The sequence below is a fragment of the Numenius arquata genome, chromosome 2 (genome assembly GCF_964106895.1).
Source record: "Numenius arquata chromosome 2, bNumArq3.hap1.1, whole genome shotgun sequence".
Lineage (NCBI taxonomy): Eukaryota > Metazoa > Chordata > Aves > Charadriiformes > Scolopacidae > Numenius > Numenius arquata.
Window position 1 is genome coordinate 55,998,600 of NC_133577.1, and position 14,196 is coordinate 56,012,795.

The window sequence follows — 14,196 nt, forward strand, 5'->3', positions numbered from 1 at the left end:
AAATGCTAGTAGCAGTAACATCTGTTGTTCCATTTTGAGTTGTTTAAGCAAAGTCATACTCTAGACAAGGGTACATTTTGATGCAATACGCTGTGAGCAAGGTGTTCTTTGGAAGGGGTAGAAATATTCCCTCTGTTTTGGGTAATGAAGAGCAGAAGTATGTCTGTCCCTAAGTTGTAGAACCAGCATCTCCATGTTCTTCATGTATCTCAAGAAAACAAACAAACAACAAGAACAGCAGCAACAAAACAACAAAAAAACAACCAGAAGGAAAAGGAATTTTGGCTTTATTTTATTCCCTCTTGGTGCCACAGTGAACCAGTGCACTCGGCAGCTCTGCTGCCAAGGACGGGCGGAGGTAGACAAGCCCTCATGTTTGGTGACCTTTGGGTACTCCAGTCCTAGCATGGCCTCTGACCCGTGGAGCTGGGAAGCACAGTCCTATCTCTTCTTTTTGGGCCCTTTCCCTTGGGAGGATATTGCAAAGCCCTCTTCACAGGGCTTTGGTCTCCACTTTGCTTCCCACTGACTGCTTCAATTTACCAGGAAACCTGGGGCCTGTATTTGCTAGTTTTGCTTTTTCATGCAGTTATGGGAGGCTACAGGATGATTCTTGGGCTGATTGCTGGTTCCCTGGACATAGCTAGTTTACCAAATATTGCTTTTATATATCCGTGTTAATGGTTATGTTCACAGTGTAGTTGTTAATGGTGCCTGGGAATGAGAGTGGAGAGTTGACATAGTTATTGCCCTACCCCCATCCTGTTTCTGGAGAGTACAGTGTGAATGTAGCAACAAGCTGCTTGAGTAGGCTTTGCTTCAGTGGTGGTTTTTTCCTCAATACTGTTGTGAATAAAAACATGTTTGAATTTTATTAGGTAGCCAGAGTTTCTACCTGGAGCATACTGATGACATTCTCTGCCTAACTGTGAATCAGCACCCAAAGTATAAAAACATTGTGGCTACCAGCCAGATCGGTAGGTGACTCTCCATATAACAAAGTTTAACTCAAAAATTTTCAGGGACACTGATTTATTTTGGGCTTTTCTGTGTATGAATTTTACCAGGACATGCTAGTGTTACTGTCCTCAAACTTCTTTGATTTTAAAGATTTTTAAAATCTTCCGGATTTTCTTATTATTTCAATTTCATCTCTGATTGAATTTTAGATTTAATTGTAGTAAAGTCATATTTTTGAAAGCATGCTTTGATAAACTGCACTAAATAATCTCTTTAATCTGTAATCATAAGATTTATAGAATTCCCTCTTCCCTTCCTGTATCCAAGGCACTGTTTAGCAGTAAAATGCTTATCAGTGAAAATACAATAATGAAAGTTTCCTATGCAGAAGTACAAAAGCTATATGGAAAAGGAAAGAAATAGTGAAATCTCAACAGAAGTTATGACACATGTAAGGGGCCAGTTGTGAAATGATGTATACTTATGTGTTTATTATTTATATGGAGAGTCCTGTTAGATTCCCTAGTACCTTTTGCAGGGTAAACATTGTATTTGCAGGGTAGTTTGCCCCAAGCCTTGAGAAGGATCTGTTGCCTTTCATTTTAAAAAGCTTAATAGTGGAATAATTAACTTCATGAAAAAGAATGGTGTCATTCTAATTCATATCATTCTAGAAGGAGACTCAAGTCCATAACTTCTGTAATAAGTAACTTAACAGGGGACAGAAAAATGGTAGTACATGAACACCTTGACAAACTGTCTTTACCATCTGTACAAAGTGCTGTCATTTCAATCTGAATGTTGAGTAAACACAAAAATCTGTACATATTGTCAGAGCTCCACTTCTGATTTCTATGACATGGAGAAGGTGACTTTTAAAGGCCTTTTTTCTAGTTTATGAATAACAGCCCATGAAATCAGTGTTTCTGATTTTTGTTGATTTTCTGTATACGTACAGATTGATTTTACTTTTGAATTTAATACTTTTTAAAAACTGCATGTCTTTAGCATTTCTTTTAAATACCATTTTTAAAATTCAAGAGTACTAAATATTGTTGTGATATTTGTGTATAAAAAAAATATACCCAAAAAAGTTCAACGATATTCCTGCTTATTTATTTTATTGATTTAATCCATATCCATTTTCAAATTTTTAATTTTTTTTCCTTCTGGTGCTGATGCTGACACTTCAGCATTAGTAACATGACTTATTTCACCTGTTGTTTTCCCTTGGTGCTTCCTCATTTGCCATTGCTCTCACAATGCAGGTGATATGACAGAATTTCCAGGTAAGGCTGATTCGTTTGTGAGTTTTAGTCAGCAGAGTTATGTAAAAGTTTCATGTAACCTCATTGTATCTGTGTGAATCGCGGATACAAGTGAAACATCTACAAACAATTTCTTTTGCATGAGGTTCTTCATAAATGTTATCTTGTTCTTTTAGAATTTGTCTTGCTTCATGAAATACAATGATTCCCCCCCCCGTGTTTTGCAAGCTATTATGATTTTTTTGAGTTGTGTTAATCTTCAAACAAAACAAAACCCCACAACTTATAAGTGTCTGTTTAGGTTAAATGTTCTTGAAAAATGACTATTTTGCACCGAAGCTTTCCAGATGCTAAATTATTTCTCTTCTTAATACTTCTTTTTGCACATAGGTACAACTCCTACAATTCATATATGGGATGCTATGAGTAAGCAAACAGTTTCAATGCTGCGTTGCTTCCATACCAAAGGAGTCAACTATGTTAACTTCAGTGCAACTGGCAAACTTCTGGTTTCAGTGGGAATTGATCCAGAACATACTATCACAGTGTGGAGATGGCAAGAAGGTAACTCAGGAAAAATCATGTTCCTTCAGCATAACAGACATGTGTAACATTATTTGCTTTTCAAGTTTTTGGAATGGCTTTGTGTTCTTACTCTGAGTATCATGGCTCCCTTAAATCACAAAATCATTTAAAGGAGATAGCAAAGTGCTAGAAAATATGATTAAGAAAATAAGTTTTTAACTTTTATTATAAATAGAAGTAAATTACAGAAATAATGTTGTTTAATGTAAAATTCCATTGAATTAAGGAAAGTATTTTCTTTGTCTTCCTAAAATACTTGATCTTGAAATTCTGTGCTGTAGATGGGCTTTTGGGAAGTAATTTCCAGAAAAGCTTTGTCATCTTCAGAAATGTTGGAGGGAAGAGGAGAAGTGTCTCAGCTCACTAGATGTTTCCCTGTGCATTTCACCAGATGGTAACTCATTGATGATATTCAGAATTTCTGTGTTGTTATTTCACTGACCAAGGAGACTAATCATGCTGTGAAGACCTGAATCTACATTTCCTAAAACTGGAATTTCCTGGAATAACCAGGGACCTTGCCGGTTGCATGAATTAAGTTATTTGATACACTAATGTATGGGATTTACTTAGTTTTCAGCATCTGGGACACAGTTCTCTAAGCCAATGCCAGGTCAATTTATTTTATAAAGTCATATCAGAGCTTAATTTTGCAGGTAAATTTAACTTTATTTTTATCCTTTCCTAATTAAAACAGGGGCTAAAGTTGCTAGCAGGGGAGGACACCTGGAGAGGATATTCGTTGTAGAGTTCCGCCCAGATTCAGACACTCAATTTGTGTCTGTTGGGGTAAAACACATGAAGTTCTGGACATTAGCTGGCAGTGCTTTGCTTTATAAGAAAGGAGTCATTGGTTCCATGGAAGATGCCAAAATGCAAACCATGCTTTCTGTTGCCTTCGGAGCAGTGAGTTCAAATTACTTGCTACAGAATTTTATAATACATATTTATTAAAACTGCAAGTGTCAATTTCCTTTGTTGAAATCCAGTACAGTGTGGACAGTGCAAGACCATGGAGCTCTTGCTTATTAGTTAAACATTTAATTTGAAACTTTCACACCTTTAGATCCTCACATAAGTTTTCTAAACAGGGTTGGGTCTCTCTGTCAGGGAACATTTTTTATTAATGTCTGTGCATACCTACAGCATCAGCTACCATGGCTTTTATTGTTTTACTTTGCTAGTTATTTAGCACTTCAGTGGTTAACTTAGAAAAATGTAATACTGTTATTTAGTGTATGGGCCCTGCAACATTTTTTTCTGCTGACATTATTTAATATGACATATGCTAGTGATCCAGCTAATGGTGACATAATAGCCTTCTGTATGATCACTAAGGAACCATAGCTTTATACTTCATAGTTAAGGAAAAAATGCATATTAACAGTGAAAAAGCAGTGCTGCTATGATAGTAAGGTCTGAAATAGGTTCTGCTTAATCCAGAAATTACCTTTGCAAAGGTTAAGCATTAATTATACAAATCACCAATTTAAAAAAAACCCTCTTGCTCCTTATCAATCACCCTGGACAGCAGTACAAATGTGCGCAATGTGAATGTATAAAATTAGGCTCCCAAATCCTCATCTTTGTGCCCAAAACAAGTGGCTTCATTGTCAAAAATTGCTTAATACTGAACATTTCTTTCTAGTCCAATGACATTATTCCAGTACAAAATAGGAGTAATGTAATGGATGCTAACGACCCCCAAAGTGATTTAAAAAAATAAGTAGAATGTAATATTAGAATAAACTTGTCTGTACTTTCCACGTAGAAATGGTCCAACATTTTGTTTTCTAAAATAATAAAACTAATGCCTTGTAAGGGGCACCTTCAAAACCAACAGGTGAACTCTACTCCATTAGCATATGTCATTCATGCAGGATGTTTTTTTCTTCCTCAAGTATGTGTCATTGAATCCCACTGGAGGTATGAGACAATGTCACAGGAGCATGAGTAAATTGCTCTTAATAGAGTAGGGGCGGTGCACATACCCTCTGCTTCTGACACATACTCAGAGAAGAAAGAAACGGCACTTAGAATTTAGTAATGGTAACTTGCCATCCATCTCGCCAGCAGGAGACATGACATAGCACATGCATAGCAAAAGAAGTACCTGCATGTGAAAGATCTCAAGATGAGATGCATGAGATGAATGTGCACTACAGTTATGATTTATATCATGTATATGATTTCTCAAAGAAACACCATTAGAGTGCAGTCATTAAACTCATTAAACTCTTTCTTGTGATGCAGATGATTTTAATTCCTTCACTCATTGCATAGTTGACTTTTCTCAGGAAATTCAGTAGCTAAAATAATTTTAATTCAGCTGAACAAAACTGCTCAGGTATTTATTATAACAGGGATCATTGCTATTTGTTGCAGAATAACCTTACATTTACTGGTGCCATAAATGGAGATGTCTACGTCTGGAAGGAGCATTTTCTGATTAGACTTGTAGCAAAAGCTCACACAGGACCAGTGTTTACAATGTACACGACTCTCCGAGATGGACTCATTGTTACAGGAGGGAAGGAGAGACCGTAAGACACACAATCTTTCTGAAGTGCACAACTTTTGTCTTTCTCATATGATTTTTTTTTTTAATTTATCCAATATCCTTGATGTGCACACTGCTTCCTAGAGATAAATGGTATCTATACTGCAGCATACTGTTACATAATGTGCACAGGTGCCTTCATAAGTAAAGGACTAATAATTAGGGCACTTAAGGGTCACCTTATGCGCAAAGAACATACTAAACCTCAAATTAGCAATTGATATGAACACCTGTACAAGCTCCTTGTGTGAGCTCCTGCCACCTAAGTGGGTTTTTCTTAATTTTTTAATTCTGTCAAACTACAGACAACCTCTCCCAGTGAAGACTCTGTGATTAGTAAGTTCTTCATTTTACTAGAAGTAACATATTTGTTGAGCTTATTTTGGTGACAGAGATTTGAGATTAAGTGACAAGAGAATGTTTGGTTTGTACAAATTAGGCATGGTACTGTTTAAAGCATGAAGTGTGATAACATTTAAATTTTTATTATTTATTTTCTATTGCACAATAGAAGGGTGTCTTTAAATACAGTGAAAGGTGATTCAATGTATGTTTTATTATTTAACGAAGAAAATACCGATGGGATTTACATATGGGATTTGTTGTAGCCTATGCAGAAGGAGACACCTGGTAACACAACACACTTCTTTTCAGCACTAAAGAAGGGGGAGCTGTAAAGCTATGGGATCAAGAGATGAAACGGTGCCGAGCATTTCAGCTTGAGACAGGCCAGGTCATTGAGTGCGTGCGCTCTGTCTGCAGGGGAAAAGTAAGTGAGCTCACATGGCCAATGTTACACTTTGGCATGCATCACTGCTTCTTGTTCTTGGTGTGGGTCGGATGTGAGACACGAGAGAAGACTTTTATAAAGTTATGGGAAGAGGCCTTGTCTGCCTCCCTAGTGACAATTCCTTACTTGTTTTCCTGAGCTCCGTGAAGGGCTTTAAACTGCATGAGGATTGCATCTCTGATGCTTAGTGCCAGCATTTCTTGTAGTCAGCAAGGAGAGGGAAAGGCCTTTGAAGGCCTCTAAAGGGCAGTGCTGAGTGTAGGAACATATTTCACCAGGTTAGGACCTTGTCTCCCACCTTTCTTTTTGAACGACAAAAGGAACTTTGGTACTTTGTAAGGTTTGCTGCCACTGAATTGTAGGCACAGTGTAGGTGCTTCAGTCAGGCACAATGATCCTAGCTTTTTTTTTTTTTTTAAAGTCACAAATAAAACAAGTTGCCACTGAGAATTACTGATTGACTTTAAGTTTTGGTAAAGTGGAAAACAGTAGAAATAACTGAGTAATTTGAGATGCTAAAATCACTCTTGCACGTTTAAATTGTACTTGTTGTGAAAGGCGTGTGGGATGGTGCAGGAGTGTTACTTCATATGATGGGATATGAACCTAACACTTCATGAAATGGTCTCTATTTAACTTTGTATATCAAGTCTCAGGAATTTGGCATGCTCTTTGATAACAACACTACTGAGGAACATCATTGGTTTATATTTCTAATCAAGTAGCTGTTAACCAATTCCAAACTGTATCTATTTATGCTTTTCCAAGTATGTGCCAAGAAAGGTCTTGCAATTTAGACAATGACAGTATAGCTACAGTAGATGCAAGGTCCTCTTAAGTAGTCTAACTGAGCCTAAATCCCTGTTTTGTTTTGTTTTGTTTTTTTATTATTTGCCCAAATATTATATTTAGTTACTTCAGAGGTATGAGAATCATGCTTTACCAACTTGTATGTAAACACTTTGATCTGAATTAAAATCCTTAATGGCAAGATGGAAATCCACCATGGTCACTCAACAGTAATGCCAGAACATTGTACAGTTCAGATCTCAAAATGTTAAAGTGTCGTTGTTTTACTCTCCTATTTTTAAGATGCTGCATGAACAAGCAGTATAAATTGGGATGAGTTATAACAGCTATTTCTGCAATACATCGGTACTTTACTGCTATGGACATATTTTGTCCATTACACTGACAAGCTGCCTCTCATTATTTTTTTTTTGGCTACAAACAGGGGAAAATTTTAGTGGGAACAAAAGATGGAGAAATCCTTGAAGTAGGAGAAAAAAATGCTGCTTCAAACCTGTTGATTGACTGTCACATGGAAGGGGAAATCTGGGGCTTAGCAACTCACCCCTCAAAAGACATATTTATTTCTGCAAGTAATGATGGAACAGCAAGAATCTGGGACCTGTCTGACAAAGTGAGTAACACTAAATTGAAAAGTATGTGATTAAAAATGATCATTTTATACAGCCATGCATTTTTCCAACTGTACAATGTGTCACCTACGTACACATCTTTGAGCAGCCACGTACAGACAGCAGCGTTTCTCTTCTGTTCTGGTACAGTCCTTTTTTTTCCTGCTATGTGGCGATGTGAAAAAGGAAGTCCTTCATGAGTTACCATGCTGCTCTTTCCAAAAGCAAGCAATTTGCATAAAAATGCAGTTATTTAAAAGGACTTGTGCTGATGGACTGCCCTTTGTTGTGCATTGCTTATTTTGATTTAAAATTACAGGCTGCCATGGATTAAGGAAGCATTTTAATTCCATGCTGACAGATTGTGACGCAGATTGTCCTGTCGCTGACTAATATGCAGACCCTGACAATAAGCCTGCCTTACTGGCAAGCATGGCTCCCTCCTTTATTAGAGCCTTCCTTTAAATTGATCATGTTGCTTATGTGTAGCTTGGGATTTTTTTCCAAGTCAAATTGTATAACAACTATTTTTAAAAATAACAAATAAATAAAACATTTTAAAGAGTAGCAAAAAGGTTTCTACTTAAACTAGCCTACATAAACCTTTTCAAAAGGTAGTTACCTGAGCTAACAGGGATAATTTTAAATATGGGAAATGAATATATTATCAATACGATCACGTAAATGAAAATGCAGGAGCATTCTAGTTATGTTTTCACATAGCAAATAAAATGAAAAACAATCCTACATTGATCAGCAGTTGCAGAAGCTATCAAAAATCATCTTTCAAACAAAATAAATTGATTTTTCAGCCATTTCTGCTAAACAGTATTCTTTCTGGTGTAAAACTTGAAGTCACCCTGCAACGAGACAGAGGCAAACATGAAATTCCCATTTGAATTACACTTATATTTTGAAGTCAGTTTTGCGACATATGCTTTGTGGGATGTGATTTTTTTGATGTGAAATTTCAGATTTATATTTAGAAGAAACTATAGACAATTTGGTTTTAATAAGTGGCTTTTACACTTCCTGTTTGGAAGCTTTCCATTTGCTTAGTAGTTTTCTCCAGGGGAGGTATGAGCTTGTTCCTTTTGTTAATACAGAAACTGCTGAACAAAGTGAATCTAGGTCATCCAGCAAGATGTGCTGCATATAGTCCTGATGGTGAAATGGTTGCAATTGGTATGAAGAATGGAGAATTTGTAATTTTACTTGTAAACAGCCTTAAGGTTTGGGGTAAGAAGCGAGACAGGAAGTCTGCAATTCAGGATATCAGGTATGTCAGAAATTTCAGTTGATGTTCTCTAAATACTAAGCCCTTACTCAAGAAAAAGTCCATCAAGTTCCAGGTTGATTTCCAGATTTTTTGTAACTCCCATATTTGTTGAAACCTGCATGAAATCATGACATGCACTTACTGGCTGACTGGTGGCTTTACGTATACCTAAAGGTCATATTTATATATACCTAAAGCTTATATATCTTAGGTACCACACACTTTTTTTCCCTGTGATTAATTCAGTTATATCCACTTGAATATAGATAGTAATTTGTACATTCTGGAGCTGTGATTATGGGAATTAATATTACAGTGCATTTTAAAATTGCAATTCCTGTTGCTTTCTCACAGAGGATTAGTGTTACGCTGCATATTGTGCTGTGCACTTTATACAAGTGCAATATTAACATCAGTTAACTGCATACAACATCCTCAAACTTCCTCATCTATTAAGCATAAAGGTTTGGTTTGGATTCAATCTTGATATTGATAGAAGGTTTTTCTTGTTTTCCAGTAAAAGAAATTTGTTCTCATGTGTTAACATGAGAAGCAAAAGAAAATCTGGCACAGAAACAGTAAATTATATCCCCGTTCCATGTTTTATTGTCTAGGATCAGCCCAGATAACAGGTTTTTGGCAGTGGGTTCACAAGAACATACTGTAGATTTTTATGATCTCACTCAAGGTACAACCCTAAACCGAATAGGCTACTGCAAAGACATTGCAAGTTTTGTCGTACAGATGGATTTTTCTGCAGACAGCAGGTACATTCAGGTACGTCTCAGGTAGACCCATGTTTGTTTGTATTTATTGCGACTTAACCTGTTACCAGACATAATAACAAGATGGAAGTTAAAAAGGGTGAAGGAAGTTTTCCGAAGTTATTCTGAATTTCAAGGTGCCCCTAAGTCTTCTGAGGTAGGCCAGAGAGCTCAGATTGCCTTTAGGATGTTGACAGAGCTCTATTTAAAGTTCTCTTTCTTTCTAAATACTCGGGTCTTCCCCCTGGGTTCTGACCGTAGCAACGTAGTTCAGTTCCTTTACAAGATTAGTAGTCTGCTAAAGGCAAGGTATTCTCTCATTTCAAGGGAACAGATACGACACTGAGAAAGAAACGGTGGATTATAACAATATAGAAACAGTTTTCCTCCCTTTCCCTAAGATGAGATGCATACGATAGCTGAATTAATATGTGAAGTTTCCTTCTGAAATTTTTCTGATTTAGTAAAATTGGGTTGAGATATAACTAAAAGGACATCTGTCAGCTATGCAGTATGCATATGAACGCCTCAATTATCATCCTGTAATGTTGTTATTACTTCATATTGTATATAATAAATTCTAGCTAATTTGAAGAAAAAAAAAAAAAAGAGAAATTTTATCCTGGATGTTTATTTCCTGATAAAACCTGTTGAGACTATTACTGCTGGAAATCTTATAAATAAGGAAGATGATGTATTTATGGCAAAGTTACTTGCTTTTTCCTTTCCTACTTTCAGGTATCAACAGGTGCCTATAAGCGTCAAGTTCATGAGGTACCACTAGGAAAGCAAATAGCAGATCCTGCATTAATAGAAAAGATCACATGGGCCACGTGGACAAGGTAAAAAACTAAAGAGCAACATTCTGTGTGATCAGACAGATCTAATACAGAACTAAGATCACAAGATCACATTGTGTAAACCAAACGCTTCAAATGTCCCCAGGGCTTGGCAAACCTGCAGAAGAGAGCACACAAACACTCCCCTTACACACTTACTTTTTTTACAAATGTTTGTGGCTGGTCAGTGTCTAGAAATTATTACTGTAGTAATAACAAGGGCTGTCTGTTCTCTCTCTATAGATATAACCACACAGTGGCTTGTTGCCATTTGTCCCAGGCTTCCCAACAGTGAAGTGCATGGCCCCTCGCGTGGCTCTGTGCCACTTAAAGCTTCATCTTTACTGGCATGCTGGCAGCAAACACAAGCAGCATAGAGGCGTGGAAACATAAGCTTATTATTTGAAGGAAGGAGTTGAGGGTATAATTAAAATATATTTACTGACATGGATTCATATAGGACCCTCCCAACACAATTACAAAATCATGGCTGTGCTCTTACTGTAAAAACTGGAACAGACCAAAAGCAGTAAAGAGTGGGTGATAGTACAGGCAGGCTCTGGGAGAAGGTACGTGAGAGTCCTCCTACACTTACAACTCTGCTGTCAAGCACGCATAAAAATCTGCCCCAAATTACTCATTTCTAAGGACTCTTGACAGATTGTGGGAGTGGGGCAGACACATCTGAGAGTTAATAGATGGGTAAATAGAAATTATTATAAAGGAACTTAAACTAAGGGAGGAACAGCTATTTTAAGAAATACTCTTCATCCAAACAAGCATTCCCTCATTCAAGAATTTATGGCTAAGAGACCACTGCTGTAAAAAATCACTGTATGTACATGTCCATAAGGAAAGGAAGAGACCATAGCTGCACAAGCTACTTGTATAAAATGATGCCAGTGGTTTCACAGGAGATAAACTTCAGCATTTATGGATAGAGAGAGTTTAAGAGTCACATGCAAAAAAAAAGGTATGTTCCTGTGATGCTTTCTATTATGAGATCACATTCAGTTCAATGATTTAGAGGGAAGGGACTTGTTTTTAAAGGTGGATGGTTTTTATTATCAGGCTGTGTTGCCTCACCATGCTCTGGAAGAGAGCAGTGGCAAGTATTGGCTAATGCTCTTTTTTTTTAACTTGGTTTTGGAACAGCATTCTTGGAGATGAAGTCATTGGAATTTGGCCACGAAATGCAGAAAAGGCAGATGTTAACTGTGCATGTGTGACCCATGCTGGCTTAAATATAGTCACAGGAGATGACTTTGGTCTGGTGAAACTGTTTGATTTCCCGTGCACAGAAAAATTTGTAAGTGGATATTTTATTTTCATCTAAACAGCTTGCTTTTCCCCATGTTCAAACTCCTTAGCATCTGATTTTAAGGCATCAAAATGGCACAGTCCAACAAGTCATCTCCAGGCTGCTCCTGGCCAGCGCTGGCTGCAGGAGCATGGGAGTTAGTTGGGTGGCAGAATGGCTGTCCCCAGGAGAGCAGGGCATGGGTGACAGGGTAGCCCTCCTGCAGCCACGGGGGAGGACACAACACGCAGAACCAGGTGCTGAGCTGGGATTACTGTGGGCTTGAAGAAACCATTACTGCTGGGGATGTGATTTTGGCAACACTTGCAAGGCAAGTTTGTCACCCTGTAATGCTCCACTACTGTTCTTATTCCTGAACATCTGTTCCTTTTCCAATAGGCCAAACACAAGCGGTATTTTGGGCACTCTGCGCACGTCACCAACATACGCTTTTCTCATGATGACAAGTATGTTATAAGTACAGGAGGAGATGACTGCAGGTATGATGATCAAAACTGCAGTTTTGATGATCAAAAACTTTGTACCCTTCTATGTCAAACCCACAGCAACGTATTTCACAGCTTTCTCGGCCCACACTGCATTCATTGGAGCCTGCTGATGTGTGACAGTTTTGTTTTTCTTACTGTGGAATTGCTGTATTTTGTGGCAACTGGCACCACTCTTGAGGTCATGTCTACTGGGTAAAGCATCGTGCAGTTGGGTTTCTGTGTCAGCAACTGCTTGTAGCTCCTGGGCTTGCCTTCCTCCCCGGGAGAGGGCAGACTGGGCAGACCTGACCTGCGACTGCAACGCCGGCACTGATCTCCAAGGGTTTGGGCACCAAGAAGCTGGAGGAGCCCCAGCTGCTGCCACAGGAATCACTTGTGCGACTGGAGAACGTTTAGAGCAAAGACAGCTGGTGAGGGTGTCAGTCACACAAAAATAACTGAATAGTTTCAGCCCAGCAAAGGGGAGGACAGGAATTCTGGCTGGACAGGTTAGACAGATTTAGAAAGACATCTGAAATAACAGGAGGCTTCTCAAAAGGTGCCTTAGGTTTGTGTTGGGGTGGTTTTGTGGGTTTTTTTCCCTAAAAAAAAACCTCAACAAAACCACCACCAAAAAACGCCCCCCCCCCCAGCCACAAAGCAGGGCAGCCAACGGGTGTGCACACACGTACCATTCCTGCCAGGTCACTCCCCAAGGCCATTCAAGCTTCTGGTACTGCTCCCAGAGGATACTATTGTCAAGCAAAACAGGGAGGAAAAAAGATGAGGAACAAAATCTAAACGCGGTTAAAAACAAACCGTAAGACTTTTTAAACGAAAAAATGTAGAACTAGAAAAACTGAAAAGCAACAAGGTAGGAAACAAAAGGGCACAAATTCTCACAGGAGCAAGTATCAGAAGTTCTAGTCAAGAACAGGGCATTTATAACTGCTTACTCAGCAGGAAGAATACAAGCCAGAAACTGGAAGACTTGAGTCATTTTTGCCAGTGAATGAGACTGCATATCTCTTCCAGAAGCTGAAAACTAAATACTGATGTACATTTCATGACACTCGGCTCCCCTCAGTGCCTGCAGCATCGATACTGGTGTTAGCTTCCGTTTGGCCAACACCTACAGTCAATTTAACTCTCCTCCCATTGCATGAGATAAGCTGTTCTTCAAATTTACCCCTCCCCCCCCCCCCAACAATGTTTTCATTTTCCATTTTGGGGGAAAAAGGAGGGAGGAAGGCAGTTTTTCTTTTTAACTGAGGTTGCACAGTGGAGCAGGAAGCTGTCAGAGCAAAAAGCGGCTGCATGTACCTCAATTCTCAACCTGCACGCTAGTTACAGAAACTCAGAAAAGCTTATCAGCTGCCTTACTTTTGACAATATAGTTACGATGAGGATCTCTTGATTTAAAGTCTAACTATAGAGAGCACAGTAATAGCATTCCCAACCTCTAGGCCTTCCCCACCATACACACGTTACAATGCCTTAGCTCTGAGAGAAGGGCATTTGGGTGCCGGTATTTGTTGAGTAACTCCAGGGGTTAATGTCGCTTTACCTGGCATCTTGCTGGTAAATCTATTTTTATAGCCATGTATGTGTTTAAGGGAGCCTGTCTCTCTTGCTGACAACCTTCAGCATATCATATTAAGGTACTCAGTAAAATAACTATCCTCTCAATTAATTACTTTGCAGTGTATTTGTGTGGCGATGTCTTTGAAAGGAGACTCTCTTGCTGCTGTGACTGCTCTGGATGAGCCTCTGCCCCTTCGGCTGCTGTGATTTCCATACGATGCTGCATGGATTACACATTTTCAGATTACTCATATGAATTTACTGAACATGAATGTAATCTTGTGTTAGAAAGACCTTCTTGTGTTGAGAAGGAAGCTGAAGTTTGAAAGGGAATCGTTTTGTAACCTGGATAGGCCAA

At 38.5% G+C, this 14,196-nt stretch overlaps 1 protein-coding gene across 3 annotated transcripts in view; it reads left to right on the top strand.

Moving 5' to 3' along the window:
* EML6 (EMAP like 6) overlaps window positions 1–13,983 on the top strand; it is a 125,147-nt gene extending 111,164 nt beyond the window's left edge. The window contains exons 32-44 of one of the 3 annotated variants that reach the window (XM_074163841.1): window positions 879–977; window positions 2,229–2,249; window positions 2,619–2,792; window positions 3,511–3,719; window positions 5,199–5,356; window positions 6,028–6,142; window positions 7,398–7,586; window positions 8,628–8,863; window positions 9,478–9,640; window positions 10,366–10,469; window positions 11,622–11,775; window positions 12,166–12,266; window positions 13,959–13,983. In XM_074163841.1, the coding sequence (XP_074019942.1) occupies window positions 879–977; window positions 2,229–2,249; window positions 2,619–2,792; window positions 3,511–3,719; window positions 5,199–5,356; window positions 6,028–6,142; window positions 7,398–7,586; window positions 8,628–8,863; window positions 9,478–9,640; window positions 10,366–10,469; window positions 11,622–11,775; window positions 12,166–12,266; window positions 13,959–13,983 (1,748 nt within the window). The remainder of the gene's footprint in view (window positions 1–878; window positions 978–2,228; window positions 2,250–2,618; window positions 2,793–3,510; window positions 3,720–5,198; window positions 5,357–6,027; window positions 6,143–7,397; window positions 7,587–8,627; window positions 8,864–9,477; window positions 9,641–10,365; window positions 10,470–11,621; window positions 11,776–12,165; window positions 12,267–13,958) is intronic. The other 2 variants (XM_074163849.1, XM_074163859.1) reach the window with 2 other exon arrangements.
* Window positions 13,984–14,196: the final 213 nt, after the last annotated feature.